The sequence below is a fragment of the Clupea harengus genome, chromosome 6 (assembly GCF_900700415.2).
Source record: "Clupea harengus chromosome 6, Ch_v2.0.2, whole genome shotgun sequence".
NCBI classification, from domain to species: Eukaryota; Metazoa; Chordata; class Actinopteri; order Clupeiformes; family Clupeidae; genus Clupea; species Clupea harengus.
The window spans coordinates 6,041,159-6,058,390 of NC_045157.1; the positions used below are offsets into that span (position 1 = coordinate 6,041,159).

At 44.2% G+C, this 17,232-nt stretch overlaps 1 protein-coding gene across 1 annotated transcript in view; it reads right to left on the bottom strand.

Annotated features, from left to right (window-relative positions):
* Positions 1 to 80: 80 nt before the first annotated feature.
* The window catches only part of LOC105893523 (cohesin subunit SA-2), a 27,327-nt gene continuing 10,175 nt past the window's right edge, over positions 81 to 17,232 (bottom strand). The window contains exons 19-32 of the mRNA XM_042707961.1: positions 17,064 to 17,131; positions 16,698 to 16,785; positions 16,344 to 16,433; positions 10,244 to 10,336; positions 9,207 to 9,405; positions 8,345 to 8,535; positions 7,524 to 7,625; positions 6,558 to 6,691; positions 5,049 to 5,168; positions 4,557 to 4,714; positions 4,085 to 4,283; positions 3,152 to 3,241; positions 2,034 to 2,175; positions 81 to 268 (exon numbers count right to left, since the gene is read on the bottom strand). Coding sequence (XP_042563895.1) covers positions 203 to 268; positions 2,034 to 2,175; positions 3,152 to 3,241; positions 4,085 to 4,283; positions 4,557 to 4,714; positions 5,049 to 5,168; positions 6,558 to 6,691; positions 7,524 to 7,625; positions 8,345 to 8,535; positions 9,207 to 9,405; positions 10,244 to 10,336; positions 16,344 to 16,433; positions 16,698 to 16,785; positions 17,064 to 17,131 — 1,740 coding nt within the window. The 3' untranslated portion in view covers positions 81 to 202. The remainder of the gene's footprint in view (positions 269 to 2,033; positions 2,176 to 3,151; positions 3,242 to 4,084; positions 4,284 to 4,556; positions 4,715 to 5,048; positions 5,169 to 6,557; positions 6,692 to 7,523; positions 7,626 to 8,344; positions 8,536 to 9,206; positions 9,406 to 10,243; positions 10,337 to 16,343; positions 16,434 to 16,697; positions 16,786 to 17,063; positions 17,132 to 17,232) is intronic.

Genomic DNA, 17,232 nt, shown 5'->3' on the forward strand with positions numbered 1-17,232 from the left:
TCGCCATTACACTATGTTAAATAATGAAACATAGTAATTATACGAAAAAGTAATTTAATCAATAACAGGTAAATAAGTATATATATAGCATATACATTGGATGAATTCATATCAAATAATGGAACAAACCATTCTGAACATGGTTTACATTTGAATTAGTTTATTTGGTGTAACTCCATCTCTGTTTGGATTTCCTCGGGCCTCAGTCAAAGAGTTCCTCTAGCATGGAAGGGCACAGGGAGGAGTGATTGGAGTATCGATTGGAGGGCTGGGGGTTGGGATGAGGGAGGACAAGGACATACACAGAGGAGGATCGGTGAGGTTAAGATCATGTTGGGTAAGGACACACACAGAGGAGGATCAGTGAGGTTAAGATCATGTTTGGGTAAGGACACACGCAGAGGGAGTTCAGTGAGGTTAAGATCATGTTGGGTAAGGACACACACATATATCAGTGAGGTTAAGATCATGTTGGGGTAAGGACACACACTCAGTGAGGTTAAGATCATGTTGGGTAAGGACATACACAGAGATCAGTGAGGTTAAGATCATGTTGGGTAAGGACATACACATATATCAGTGAGGTTAAGATCATGTTTGGGTAAGGACACACACATATATCAGTGAGGTTAAGATCATGTTTGGGTAAGGACACACACATATATCAGTGAGGTTAAGATCATGTTTGGGTAAGGACATACACTCAGTGAGGTTAAGATCATGTTTGGGTAAGGACATACACTCAGTGAGGTTAAGATCATGTTTGGGTAAGGACACACACATATATCAGTGAGGTTAAGATCATGTTTGGGTAAGGACATACACTCAGTGAGGTTAAGATCATGTTTGGGTAAGGACACACACATATATCAGTGAGGTTAAGATCATGTTTGGGTAAGGACATACACTCAGTGAGGTTAAGATCATGTTTGGGTAAGGACATACACTCAGTGAGGTTAAGATCATGTTTGGGTAAGGACATACACTCAGTGAGGTTAAGATCATGTTTGGGTAAGGACACACACATATATCAGTGAGGTTAAGATCATGTTTGGGTAAGGACATACACTCAGTGAGGTTAAGATCATGTTTGGGTAAGGACATACACTCAGTGAGGTTAAGATCATGTTTGGGTAAGGACATACACTCAGTGAGGTTAAGATCATGTTGGGTAAGGACATACACTCAGTGAGGTTAAGATCATGTTGGGTAAGGACACACACATATATCAGTGAGGTTAAGATCATGTTTGGGTAAGGACACACACATATATCAGTGAGGTTAAGATCATGTTTGGGTAAGGACACACACTCAGTGAGGTTAAGATCATGTTTGGGTAAGGACACACACAGATATCAGTGAGGTTAAGATCATGTTGGGGTAAGGACACACACAGATATCAGTGAGGTTAAGATCATGTTGGGTAAGGACACACACATATATCAGTGAGGTTAAGATCATGTTGGGTAAGGACACACACAGAGGAGGATCAGTGAGGTTAAGATCATGTTTGGGTAAGGACACACACAGATATCAGTGAGGTTAAGATCATGTTTGGGTAAGGACACACACAGATATCAGTGAGGTTAAGATCATGTTTGGGTAAGGACACACACAGATATCAGTGAGGTTAAGATCATGTTGGGGTAAGGACACACACAGATATCAGTGAGGTTCAGATCAAGATCATGTTTGGGTAAGGACACACACTCAGTGAGGTTAAGATCATGTTTGGGTAAGGACACACACAGATATCAGTGAGGTTAAGATCATGTTGGGGTAGCTTTAACATCAGAGCATCATGGGTTGTTTTGTCTGTACAACTGAGCCAAGCATGGCTGGTATGATCTTTAACCAAAACATTCATGTCTACTCAATAGAACTCATGTCTACTCAATAGAACTCATGTCTACTCAATAGAAATTCAATGAAATCAATCCCCTGGACCTCCACATAGTATCACCTCCTAATAGTTGCAAGTGTAAAGACTGTAATATGAATTATTACATTCTGGTCTGATTATTTTTACTCACCAGTGCCACGGACATGCCGTCATCCGAGTCCTCCTCAAACTCTTCTATCTCCGGTTCCTCCTCCTCCTCCTCCTCTTCCTCTTCCTCCTCCTCTTCCTCCTCCTCCTCCTCCTCCTCTTTGTGTTCTTCAATCAAACTAAGCCTTGGGGGGGTCGGGTAAGATAGAGAGATTTTATACGGGTCTAGGCTGTCATTTCACTGAGAAATGATCTTGATGTGTTTCTAAATGAAATCTAGATTGCTTTGGAACATACAACGCCATTATTTACATTCATCATGTATGCCATATGAACCAATAATCAGCCATTTAAAACATTGGATGGATCTCACATTTTTGCTCTGTATTTCATACAAGTTAAATAGGGGGGTGTGTGTGCGTGAGGGAGAGAGTGTGATAGAGAGAGATGGAGAGAAAGAGAGTGAGAATGTGTTTGTGTGTGTAAGTGAGTGAGTGAGTGAGGGAGAGAGATGAGAGAAAGACAATGAGAATGTGTGTGTGTGTGTCAGTGGTTGTAAGTGTATGAGAGAGAGAGAAAGACAGTGAGAAGGTGTGTGTGTGTATGAGATAGAGAGAGAGATGGAGAGAAAGACAGTGAGAAGGTGTGTGTGTATGTATATGAGAGAGAGAGAGAAATAGAGAGAGAGATGTGGAGAGAAAGAGTGAGAATAAGGTTGTGTGAGTGGGTGTGTGTGTGTGTATGAGAGAGAGAGATGGAGAGAGAGAGAGAGAGAGAAAGACTGAGAATACGATTGTGTGAGTGGGTGTGTGTGTTTATGAGAGAGAGAGAGAGATGGAGAGAGATGGAGAGAGAAAGACTGAGAATAAGATTGTGTGAGTGTGTGTGTGTGTTTATGAGACAGAAAGAGATGGAGAGAAAGACTGAGAATAAGATTGTGTGAGTGGGTGTGTGTGTGTATGAGAGAGAGAGAGATGGAGAGAAAGACTGAGAATAAGATTGTGTGAGTGGGTGGCAGCAAGGGAAAAGGAAGAGAGCCAGAGAATGAGAGCCCCTGAGGCTCTGGGAGCGTACAGGTGTGCGTATGAGTAACTGTGTGTGTGTGTGTGTGTGTGTGTGTGTTTCTGACGCTGGAGGGCAGCCAGACTGACTCAGACTCACAGATCCAGCTGAGAGCTGATGTCACCAGATAGGGAGTTGGAGCCATGGGCCTGTCGCCTCATGCTGGACACAGCCTTACGCAGCAGGGAACTACAGAAGGAGAGAGACAGAGACAGAGAGAGGGAGAGGAGACAGAGGGACAGAGACAGAGAGAGAGACAGAGAGAGACAGAGACAGAGTGAGAGACAGAGACAGAGTGAGAGACAGAGAGAGACAGAGAGAGACAGAGACAGAGTGAGAGACAGAGTGAGAGACAGAGACAGAGTGAGAGACAGAGTGAGAGACAGAGAAATCATCAGGTAAAGCTACGTCTATGTTAGCTATGTCTCCTCCTGCATTTCGACCAATCACAGTAAGGTTTAGGTCACTCACTGAGCGCAAATTTGATTGGACGTGAAATTCAAAGACGGAGAGCACTTCCTTATCAGTCAATCGTTCATTCATTCACAAAGTCGAGTAGCTTAATCGGACGGGCTATTTTAACAACCATGTGGCGTAACATCACGGGTGTAAAGACAGCGGCTGATGTCACTGGGCCAACACAAGAGGAGACAACTCTAAGTTCACAAACCAAACCAAATGTTAAAAGGACATTTTTTAATGAGAACTGGAGAAGAGCCGACAGCGGGCAGTTCCGTGACAGACTAGTGTTCGATGAGAGTAGGCTAGTCAGTCCCAATGTCTGCCACACGCTTCAGCCAGCAGCAAGACTAACAACAGCTTTGTTGTAGGCACCAAAAATGTTTCATGGGAGGCTATCAAGGATGAGAAAGCCTCCCAATGCCACAAGGAGACCATCTGCATCTGATTCAGATACTGATGAGAATGGATTGTGAAGCGAGAGAGAGAGACTGTGTGTGTGTGTGTGTCTGTGTGTGTGTGTGTGTGTGTGTGTGTGTGTGTGTGTGTGTGTGTGTGTGTGTGTGTGTGTACCTCTCCTCAAACTCTTCCTCAGACTCCCCCTCCGAGCCGCTGGCCCTGATGGAGCCGGCAGAGGCGTGCTCTGGAGCCTGGAGCGCCCGCAGCAGCCCCGCCCCCCTCCTCTGCACCGTGGACGTCAGCGTGGGGGTGGGCAGCTGGCTGATGCTGCTGTCGCCCAGCAGGGAGCTCTCCGCAGCGCTTCTTACTGAACCTACACACACACACACACACACACAGAAATTATGGATTTATATGGATTTTGCAGTCCCACTTGTGCACGCTTCCACAAAAATGTGCCATGCGTAAAAACCACCAATCTTTTGCTTGTTTATTTAAAACATGTTAGACGCTGCTCTCCTGCAAAACGAATATCATTCTGTAGTTTGGGAGCAAATAATCTACTTTCATTACATTTTATATTTTATTTTCATTTTTAAATTAGTCTTTTGCGCTGGGACCCGCACTGGCACTGCGCTGCGCTGACCTTGTCCGGAGGTGCGGCGGCGCTTGGCTCTGGGGCTGGCTGTGTGAGAGGACGGCGGCTCCCCCAGCTTCCGGGCCCCCACAGACTGCAGAGAGCGCTCGTACATCTGCAGCCACTGGCTCCTCACCGACGCACCCGCCTGCTTCACGTAGGCCAGCCTGGGACAGGGAGACGGGAGGCAGAGAGACAAGCAGAGAGACAGGCAGAAAGACACGGAAAAGATTAACAAACAAGGCTCGGCAGATACTGATAAATGAATGGCATCCTGTGTGAGGGAGAGTTTATATGCATGTCTGTCTGTGTGTGTGTGTCTAAATACTCTCAACTGTAAATCACTGACATTGTAGTCCAGAGTTTATGGACTGTGTGTGTGTGTGTGTGTGTGTGTGTGTCTAAATACTCTCAACTGTAAATCACAGACATTGTAGTCCAGAGTTTATGGACTGTGTTTGTGTGTGTGTGTGTGTGTGTGTGTGTGTCTGTATGACTCACAGCTGCAAGCGGTCCTGTCGGATGAGCTTGAAGCTGAACTCGCTGAGCACTTCCAGGAAGGCCAGGTTGGGTGACGATGCACTCTCCTCAGTCCCACGCAGAGCAAAACGGATGCCATCTCTGAGGGAGAGAGAGAGGGAGAGATTGACGTTTAAAATTCCTTTCTTGAACCATTACATGGACAACCCCACACCATATTAAAGGCGACACCAAGAGCATAACCACACATCACCAGGTAAACAGCAGGCTACTGTTATCATCTTATCATAACTGACCACAGACCTTTGTATACACACCATTTGCGTGAAAAAGATCTGTCATTATAAGTGACTTGGAAAATAAGCACATTCAAGTCTGATTCTTGATTCAATTAAGCATATTGACCCAGTTTACATTCTGCCCTGTCGAAAGATTCAAACACGTACATGGCTGCTTCTTTTATCGCGAGTACTTGACTCCACAGACAAAACACTGTTTTTGAAAACCTAACTTTGAAAGTCTACTAAATGCCACATCCATCAATTGAGAGGAATCAGTTGTTCACATAGTCACAGTCACCAAGACCTCTGTGGGCATGGCACAGGGCGGCACACGCCACTGAAGGTCACCAGAGTGTTTCGGAGGACAGGACTCTCCACGAAGGTAACTGATTCTGGCTACCTGAAACAAGGATTCTCCATTGTGTGTCAGGTGTCCCTCTGGGAACACTAACATGCACACACACTTGAGAATAGCACAGATTGACAGCCGAGCGTAGTGGATGTGTGTAGGTTAACACTCACTAGGTGATGGACAGGTGGCCAGCTAAACGATTACAGGCAAGTAGGTGTTAGAACACCTAATGGACAGACAACCTGCCAGACTGGAAGGGAAGAAGCCTGACAGACAGAGAGAGACAGAGAGAGAGAGAGAGAGAGAGAGAGAGAGACAGGCTGGCCAACTGTTGAGTGTTAGACAGTGGACACATGGGCAGGCAGGCTGGCAGACAAAACGACAGATGAGTTTCACAGAACTGACAGGCAGGAGGCAAGAGAGAGACAGATAGGCAGAGACACGCTGACTGAAGGGGCAGGTACACGGTGTGTACGAAGACAGAGAGAAAAAACAAACATACAGGCACCCAGCCAATCAATAAGACTGCTGGCAGACACACAAGCATGCAGACAGACACACAGACAGACAGACAGACAGACAGACAGACAGACACATGTAAAGACTATCAATCAGACAGACAGACCGAAGGACATGAAGGCAGGCTGTCAATCAGACAGACAGAGCAGGGCTGTCAATCCCAGACACATAAGCATTCAAACAGATAGACAGACACACACATACACAGGCAGTCAGTCAGTGCGTGAGACAGGTATGTGTATGCACTCAAGTGCTGACAGACTCAAAGGAATTAAGACAGATACACACACACACACAGATAGTGTGTCAGTGAGTCAGACAGTTGTGTGTGTGTGTGTGTGTGTGTGTGTGTGTGTGTGTGTGTGTGTGTGTACACACTGGTGGAGGGCGAGGAGAGGCTTGCGGATGACGTGCAGGTTGATGCCGAAGCTCATGGCGTGGCGTCTGGCCTCCTCTCTCAGCTCCACAAATTCCTGACGCGAGTGGTTCTCATCTCCCAGGGCCGTAAACATCTGAGACATGTACACACACACACACGTCAACACACACACGTCAACACACACATGTACACAAGACACATTGACATTAACAAATAAATTGCTGTAAGCACTGCCATAATTCATTTGACCAGCAGTTGGTTGTTTAGGGTTCTCGTTCTGTACTGATCTAGCATAATAAAACGCTCAAAGATGAAAAGTGATATGTTACGGGAGATCACTTCTCAACCAGAGCCAATCAATTCATTTCTCACCAAGTCGTTTATTGATTGGCTTTATTGACCCACGAGGTTGCTGAGGCACTGAAAATAATCTTATCACACTGGAGGAATCTCCAGGCAGGCATCCAATAGTGAGTCCCAGGCCACTCTCTGACTCCTGACACTCTCACACTCATTAAAAGAAAAGATGAGATTGTGGAGAGATGCAGAGATGGGCCTGTAGGCTTGGTCCGTAGGGATGAAGGCCTAGATTTCACTGAAATGGCTTGAGGCTTTTCTCATTGCTAATGAATCTTTACAAAGAAAACTGCTTCCAGAAACTGATAACTGTAAACTGAATATCAGCATACACCACAGGATAGGGCTTTAGTACTGATGTCAACACCACAGGAGATGGCTTTAGTACTGATCTCAACACCATCAAGACCTGACCTAATGAGTGCCTGCCTCTACACTACTACTTACTAGGACAGTTCGGAACAGTGAAACGATGCTTGAGCAGCTTCCTGAGTCTATGACTCATCATAAACAACACCACTCAACTCCCCCTGTAGACTACCACAGAGAAAATAGACTGGAACAGCTGTTTCACACACTCACACACACACACACACACACACACACACCTGCTGTAGACTGAGACACACAGTTTTGGCACTCTCCACTGGACTGATGATTTTGGACTTCCTCAGTGTCTCCTTGATGATGTCGCCGTAGTCCCTGTTGAACTGTAGCAGAACAGATAGAGAAACCCCCCACACACACACACACACACACACACACACACACACACACACACACACACACACACACACACACACACACACACACACACACACACACACACACAAGCTCTCTTACTGCTGCTGTCTAAATTACATCATCACTATATGCTAAAGACTTTTGACTAGCTTTAAAAAGTGAACCCGCTCACAATCACAGACATACACAATAATAGACTCAGTAATAGGGAGATTATTAACAGCACAAAGTGGACTGTAATAAGGAGATTATTAACAGCACAAAGTGGACTGTAATAAGGAGATTATTAACAGCACAAAGTGGACTGTAATAAGGAGATTATTAACAGCACAAAGTGGACTGTAAAACCACATACACAATAAGACTCAGTAATAAGGAGATTATTAACAGCACAAAGTGGACTGTAAAACCACATACACAATAACACTCAGTAATAAGGAGATTATTAACAGCACAAAGTGGACTGTAAAAACAGCTAAACCCGTCATCCTTACAGTGTATAATTCATGGCTTCAACATGCATTTATAATACCGTAGTAATTATTATTCCAGTGATCGAATTCCATTTCAATATTTTTCTCATATTTCCTGCCCTGCTTCCCTTCCTCCTCGTCTCCCTCTCTTTCTCCTCCCCTCCCTCTCTTTCTCCTCTCCTCCCTCTCTTTCTCCTCTCCTCTCCTCCCACCTTGTTGTAGTACTTGAAGATGTCGGAGGCGGCGTATAGCTCCAGCACGCCGCAGAGGGTAAGTCTGCAGTAGGCGGCCAGCTGGCTCCGTCTGAGCTGCAGGGATGTGATCTTCCTCACCTCCTCCTCCTGGTTCCCCTCCTCCCCTGATTCACACAAAACAACAACAACATCAGCAACATCATCTGCATCTAATGTGACGGCTGAGATTCAGGTTTTGTAGTTGGGACGTGTGCCCTTCCTCCTCCAGATTGTCCTCCTCACAGCCATGGCAAACACAAAGTAACAGATAAACAACAACAACAACAACAGGGTTTTTGAATTTGAATGCATCCTCTGCTCCCTCAAAGTTCCCCTCCTTGCAGCTACGACTACTAAAAAATAACCAACTAATAACGTAACAGAATAATAATGTCTCATTTTAGTGAGGTGATTCAATACATACAGTACATTCAGTATTCTGTTCCTTTAGATGATGTCTCTTATCTAATTATACTTTACTAACCATTTTGTTGAAGGCGTTGTTAGTGTATATATGTACAAGGCACATTTCAATAAAGTTCCAATAAATGGTGATTCTCTCATGTTAAACGACCAGAGGAGAATGCAAAATGAACATCATCAGGGAAGTTGAAGCAAATGTGCATGTTTATGAATGTATACAGTGTGTGTGTGTGTGTGTGTGTGTATTGTGAGGGTGTGTGTATGTATGTATGTGTGTGTGTGTGTATTGTGTGTGTCTGTGTGTGTGTGTGTGTGCGTGTATTGTGAGGGTGTGTGTATGTATGTATGTATGTATGTATGTATGTATGTATGTATGTATGTATGTGTGTGTGTGTGTGTGTGTGTGTGTGTGTGTGTGTTCCTGCGTTCTCCACACCATAGTGGTTGTCGTGGTCGTTGTCGTCGTCAGGTATGGTGAAGACGTAGTCCAGGATGAAGGAGGCCATCTCAGAGCGGAGCGAGTCCTCAGGCACCAGGGCCAGAGCTTTCAGCAAGGGCCTCCCCTTCACCGAGCCCACACTGAACACCGTCAGCACATCACACAACAGCATGAAGGCCTGAGACAGGGAGAGAGAGAGAGAGAGAGAGAGAGAGAGAGGGAGAGAGAGAGAGAGAGAGAGAGGGAGGGAGGGAGAGAGAAAAGGTGGTGGGGGGAGACAAAAAAAGGAGGGAGAGGAGAGAATGATGGAGAGGAGGAGAAGAGTGTAAGAAGGGAAGTGGAAGAAAAGGGACAGGAAAGGTTGTAGAAAAGACAATGAAAGAGAGAAGGGAGGAGAGACATGAGGAGGAAGAGGGGGGGGGGGGGGGGGGGGGGGGGGTTAAGTGAGTCACTATCTGGCGTTTGCAACTTTGTAGTGACTGATGGTACTGATACATGCCAGCGAAGAGAGCCAATCGAATTTCTGTATTCCATTCATTTCTGTTGGAGTCAGGCGATTGTGACATGGACGAGCGGAAAATTGGGAAAGGTTTAAGCCTAAGCAAATGAGGAGCAAATTTTGCTTGCAGCGGCCAATCAGAGTGTTTATTGTTGTTTCTGACGGTATCAAAAATTTGCAGGACTGTGGCGTCGTTCAGACGTTTCATTTGCTAAAAAGAAAAGCTCGGAGAGCCTTGTAAGGGGTTGTTCCTGGTATGTTAGATATTTAATACTGTGCTTTAACAGAATGACAGTTCTGATATAAAGACAAGTGAATGGATAGCCTACTAGCTGGCTAGCTTGCTAACTAGCTGGCTAGTTCAGTCTGTTACCCTATTTCCACACGCCCACTCAAAGTGAAGCCAGTGTTTTGCCTCGCTGGCATCTATCAGTACCATGAGAATTGTGTGTTTGATCGTGTTTGTGTGTGTGTGTGTGTGTGTGTGTGTAACCTGGTCAGTACTGTGGGGACTCACCTGGTCCCTGATTTGAGCGTTTCCAAGAGAGAGACAACTCTGGCACACAATACAGAACGAGTGAACCTCCTTCCTCATTCTCTTCACCTCCGCCTGATCAGCAGCACACACCAGAAAGGAAGAAAATAACTTGTTAGAAAGAGAGAGAGATAGAGAGAAAAAAAACACTGCTGCAGATACTTCTCACCCTCGCTCTGTTTGCGTCAGAAATAGAGGAGTACGTAGGAGCTGTGAGTTAATCATAGATGCAAGTGAGAGAGAGAGAGAGAGAGAGAGAGAGAGAGAGAATTTGAATTTTGAAAACTCTTTTATTACTGTTTTCAAAAACAAACAAACAAGATAACAAACATACATGACACTACCACATCAAATTGTCACAATATGCACAAAAAGGGGGGGGGGGGGGGGGGGGGATAAATAAATAAAAACAAAGATAAAGTGCAAACTGCAGAAATTATCCAGCATTCTCCAAGAACTGTGCAAACCGTAAGTTATCATCTTTGACCACACACAACACACTATTGTAACACCAAATCTCTTTAAAAGGTTCAAGATCTTTCATTGCTTTATAGAAATTAAAATCTATTAAAACACGAGACCTTACAATAATTGAGAACACCATCATCATGTCATCACTGGACATTTGCTCAATTTTGTTTCTGCGACTAACATAAATCGCCATCTTTGCCTGTCCCAGCAGGAAATTGATCAACTGACACTTGAAGCGATGCTTTTGCACATATTTAAAACCCAAAATAAAAGTCTCCATTGAAAAGGGTTCATTCAAACTCACAAAAAGTGCCTGTAAAATAACAAATAGAGGTTTTAGCCTCACACACTGCATAAAAACATGGAAGACTGTCTCCCTTAGAAAACAAAAAGGGCAGTCTTGGCCCACGTCAGGATTGAGAACTGAAATAAAAGCATTCGCTGCAATTGCCCCATGCAAAATTCTCCATTGTAGGTCCCCTGCTTTTTTGGGTAAGGGTAATTTGTACAATGCTCGCCACTGAGGTCTTACAACATCCCCTATCTGTAAAACAGAACGCCAGGGTGTATCTACCCTCTTGTCCAGAACCTTCTTGTTTAACATCTTTACACACAGTTTATACACATCTTTGCCAGTTGCCTGTTTTGGACCAAGGAAAATCAAATTTTCAGAACTGCAACAAAAACCAGTACATCCTGTTAGGTTAGGGGATAGGATAAAATTGGGGAAAGGGTCCTTGCAGTCGGGGCTGCACAACCCCCTGACGTAGTCCCCCAACATTTCCCTCTCCTCTCTTGTTAGCAAGGCCCACCAACTCTTGAGCAATTGGGCTACAATTCGGGTGGATCGCATCCCCAAGTGATCCGCTACATTTCCACTGTTACCCAGATCTGGTCCAGCCAACTGCAGTAAATCCCCCAGGGTTGTAACTCCAGCCTTGACGAGAGTATATTCCAAATTGGGAAGAGGCTTTTCCGCAGCTATATCCAGGGCTGAACCATGGATCAACGGCTCCTTTAAAAGCCAGTGCAAGGACATTACGCTCCTCGTTTGCTGCACTGTAAAAAGAGACCAGACTTTAAAAAGATTGCGATAAAACACTGGGAATTTGCTTAAATTCAATGTCTTTGGGTCCATCCAAACTAAAGGTCTATCCAGCCCCAGACCATCAAAAGTCTGTAAAATGGCACAAGCTGCATACTTCCAATTAGAATCCACCGTTCCAGTGAGCAGACGTTGCAGAAACTGCACACGAAAAGCAGCTGTTCTGCTTTGCAGTTGAACAAGTCCATGCCCACCTTCCTCCTTAGGTAAAAACAGAACACTCTGTGGTACCCAGTGTAATTTGTCCCAGAAAAAGTCCACTAGGATTGACTGGATCTTTGATAGGAGGTGGGTTGGAGGATCCACACAGGCAAGACGATGCCAGAGGGAGGATGCCACCAAGTTGTTGACTATCAGAACACGCCCTTTGTAGGACGTTTTATGAAGTAAAAATTTCCATTTATCCAGGCGGCCCTTTATCTTTTCAACAACCCCTTCAAAGTTTTTTGAATGAACAAATCATTCCCTAAAAACACTCCAAGATATTTAAAGCCATTCCTGGTCCAAGTTAAGCCATCTGGGAGACTTGGCTCTCCATCTGACCAATTTCCAACAAGCATTGCAACACTTTTCAACCAGTTTACTTTCGCAGACGACACACCTCTAAAATCATCAAACATTTTCAACATCATATTTATGTCCCTCTGGCCACTAACCAGCACTGCAACATCATCAGCATATGCTGACAGCTTAAAAACATGATCACAGTTTGGAATTCCCACCCCAAGTAAATCCTTCCTTAATTTGACCAAGAGGGGCTCTATAGCCAAAGAGTACAGCATTCCAGACAAAGCACATCCTTGCCTTACCCCTCTGTGAACCTTAAAAGGAGCACACAAGTCACCATTGACCTTAAGTATACTTTGTATGCCACAGTACAGAACTTGAATTTTGTTAATAAAATCAGGACTAAATCCAAAAGCTGCCAGAGTACTCCATAAATAACTGTGATCCACTCGGTCAAAGGCTTTTTCCTGATCAATTGACACAAGACCAAATTCCAGGTTAAAAGACTTACCTAAGTCAACTATGTCTCTGATAAAAGAAATGTTGTTCTGTATCAGCCTACCTGGCACACAGTAGGTCTGGTCAGGGTGAATCACCTGCCCCAAAACATCACCCAGTCTGATTGCCAGAGCTTTAGAGAGCAGTTTATATTCCGTACACAGGACTGACACGGGTCTCCATGACCTGATATCACTCAGGTCACCTTTCTTTGGTATCAGAGTGAGCACTGCTCTTCGGCAGCTCAGTGGCAACTGTCCCTCAGAGAGGCTGTCACTGAGAACAGTCAACACATCTGTACCCAATTCTGCCCAAAAGGACTTATAAAAGGCCACCGGTAGGCCGTCCAGTCCTGAAGCCTTCCCGGAGTCCATAGTTTGGAGGGCACTATACAGTTCCTCAAGGGTCAGAGGCCTTTCAAGGTCTGCATTAGCCTCTTCGGACAACTGTGGCAAATTGTTAAGAAAGGCACTGTTATCAACCCCATCCTGTGGGATTTCTTTCTTATACAGCTCCTTGTAAAAGCTGACTGCTCTTTTACGTATCTCTGCAAAGTCAGACATGAGTACTCCGTCTTCTGAACGTAGGGCATGGATTAATCTTTTTTGTCCATTCTTTTTTTCTAAATTAAAAAAGAATTTGGAAGGTGCATCCATCAGCTCCACGCTTTGGAAACGGGACCTGACCAGAGCTCCCTGTGCCTTTAACCCTAGTAGGTCAGCCAATGATTTCTTTTTAGCTTTAAGATCCTTAGTGTGGGTCTGATTTCCCGTCTGATCTGCAGAATTTTGGAGCTCAGTTATTTCACTTTCTAAATTTCTCATTAAACGAGTTATGTCGCTTGTGACATAGGCCGTATACTCTTGGCATAACAGTTTTATTTGTGCCTTTGCACAATCCCACCACTGTTGCAGTGATTTAAAAGATGCTTTGGATGATCTAAAATCATTCCAAAAATAATGAAATACATCTCTAAAATGACCATCACATAATAAATTAGTGTTAAAATGCCAGTAAGCACTCTTGGGCTTGACAGCACTTATGGACAGGGAGCAAATGACCAAACTATGGTCCGAAAACCCAAATGGAACAATATTGCAATTCGTAAACATACTACGTTGGTGTTTAAAACTGTAAAATCTGTCCAGTCTTGCTAAAGACAAGAGGTTATTGAAAGAATGAACCCATGTGTACTGTCTTTGTTCCTTGTGAAAAAGTCTCCACATGTCAACAAGGTCATTTGATTTCATAACCTCTATGAGCCGCCGGCGCGAGGGCATATGGGGCTCTATATGGTTCCTGTCAATCATTTGTTCAGTGCAGTTAAAATCTCCTCCCAGGAGTAAAATATCCTCAGGATCACAACTACTTAACACAGTATTCAAAGTAGTTAAGAAGACCATTCTGTCGGTTGCCTTGGTAGGTGCATAAACACAAAGAAAACAAAAAAAATATTCTCAAATTGGGCCCTGACTTTTAAAAGTCTCCCTTTCACTATTTCCTCAGCCTGGTAGGAAATAGGCGTAAAAGAACGAGAAAATAAAATGGCAACCCCACCACTATTAGATGTGTTGTGACTTAAAATAGATAGGCCATCAAATTCTTGTGCCCAATCTGCTGCATTGGATGTGTCAGTGTGTGTTTCCTGAGCAAGTAAAACATCAACTCTGTTTTGTCTGATTGACTCAAACACTGCAGCTCTTTTGCTTCTCTCTCTGGCGCCATTAAGGTTCAGAGAAGCTGTGCGAACTTCAATCATGATAAAAAATAAAAAGATATATACGAATTGTGTACACACTAACATCATAAAACACGGAAAAATTGGCTTGAACATTAAACATCACTATTGCTTAACAAGACGTTAAGCTTAGTCAGAAATTTCTTCAGACGATAAGTCTCTTGATCAGTGAAGCACCCCTCACTCATAAAAGAACGTGTTTTTGTCATAAATTTTTCCACGTCAGGGAAATAGTCATCAATCCGAACATTCCGTATGTGTTTTGTTTCTTTTAAAAACGATCTGATATCTTCCACTTCATAATTCCGACTGGAGACCCCACTCGGACGTAAGCTACAGGTTAAACTGCAGTCAGAATAATCACTTTCGCTCTCATTATCGGTTGTGTTTGGAGAAATGTAACTGTCACCCTTTTTGGCATTCTTTTGGTTCACACGGACCTGTTTCCTTTTACTGATCGGTACTTTAAAAACAGTCCCCTCCATTTCCATGAAGGACATTTCACTGAGACATTCATTTGGGGTCAACTTCTGATCACCAATGACAACAGAATTCTCACTACTCTGCGAGTTTTGAGTATTTTCAGGCTCGGGATTGTCCACATGGTCCCCCCCAGATGATGTGGCTGAATTACCTTCCTCCTGTGTATGATTCGAGGAATCCCCCGTCATTTCTGACACAACTACTCCTGCTAGTTCCTGGGGCTCTACTGCCTTAGCTGATTCACCAGCACTGGACTGGTCGGGGGCTGTATCCCCAGCACTGGATATTCCAGCCTCAGCAGACTGCGCCTCACCCCCATTATCATTAGGCTTACTGGTGTTTTCACTTTGTTTGTTGCCATTATCCGGTTTCCCCTTTTTATCGGGACAAGCACGTACAAGATGCCCCGTTTGGCCACAACCGAAACACTTAATCAAACTCGTAGTAGCATAGACAACATAATTAAAATTGTCCATATTTACGTTCAGTGTCAAGTCCAGCTCATCCTTATTGTCTTTCAAGACCATGTATACAAATCTCCTGAAAGACACAATATGTTTCAAGAGCGGGGATTTGCTCGCCATTGGAATCTTTTTAATCGTTGATACTAATTTGCCATAGCGTGACAACGTTTGTTCCAGAACCTCATCCTTAATGAAGGCGGGAACATTAGACAAGGTTACTTTCTTCGATGGAGTAGAAAGAGGAAGAACAGGGGTAAAAATGCCATCCACTACTATTCCATTCTCAATCAATTCATTAGCGAAGTCAACCGTTCGCAGAAACAAAACTATTGGATTATTCATGCGGGCCGCTGACAGAATGTTTTCATGTTGTATAATTTCACCAGCAGCCAAACTACACTGCTCTACACTGGCTGTCGAAGCTATCTTTACAGCGTGACGCCGTGTGAGCTGTTCGTATTTCCCCATACCTGGGACAGCCATGCTCCCAGCCCAAACACTGGAAACAGACGCCCGGGAATCACCCACAAAAATTCCCCTACGTGCTAATTTCCTTAACCAAAACTAACTAAACCTTAACTAACTAAAGAACAAAACATTAATAATAAAGATAGAAAAGATAGAAAAAATAGATAGAATAGAACACTCGTTCCTGGCTCGGCGGCCAACACGCCACACTCACTCAGAACACTCTGACTCCGCCCACTCGCTCAGACCATCCACTCAGAGAGAGAGAGAGAGAGAGAGAGAGAGAGAGAGAGAGAGAGAGAGAGGGAGGGAGGGAGAGAAAATGATCAAGTCTGGAGGAGAAGAAACCTTGTCTGTGGTGGGCGAGTCAGAGTCTGAGATCTTTCTTCTCTCCCACAGGAGGTGGAAGGCTGTGCACTTCAAAGCAGGAACCATGAGCTGGAACACAAATCATGCCATTATGTGCATACGCAAGCACCAGAGAACCTGAGGAAGAACAGCTCAGCTCACTACAGGGGGACTTTTAATAAACATCAGGTTACTCAGATCAGTGACAGGTGGACGACTTCTGATGATTTTCCATCTAATATAGATAGATATATCTATAGATATATCAGATATAGATAAAATATAGATATATTTATTAGATTATTAGTGAGCATGTAAGTGGGTAGGAAAAATGGAAAAACAAGTAGCAGGTACCTCTTTGTCAAAGCCCATAGACTGAACTCCAGTCTTCACGAGAGCGAAACAAGGATCAAACAGCTTCCAAGAGCTGAGGTCCATGCAACTGTAATCGTACACACACACACACACACACACACAGTCAGATTTAAATAATGAAATGGTTTGAAATGTTGAGGTGTCAGTTACATTTGATCTGTTTTCACACACACACACACACCTACATTTAGATCTAGCACTACTTTAAAAACAGGTCACTGATTCCAACATGTCCACTCTCATTTGCACACCTACACACAGTCACAAACAAACACACCTACACACACACACACACACACACACACACCTACACAGACACACAAAAACACACCTACACACACATACCTGCTGAAGATAGAAATCCTCTTGAGGGAGGTTGCAGCAGTGTACACCTCATCCTCATCAGCGGTTCCCTGTGACACATAGAGTGAGAGAGAGAGAGAGAGAGAGCGAGAGAGGGAGAAAGAGAAAGAGAGAGAGAGAAGAGAACATCTGATTCTTCTATGATGGATAA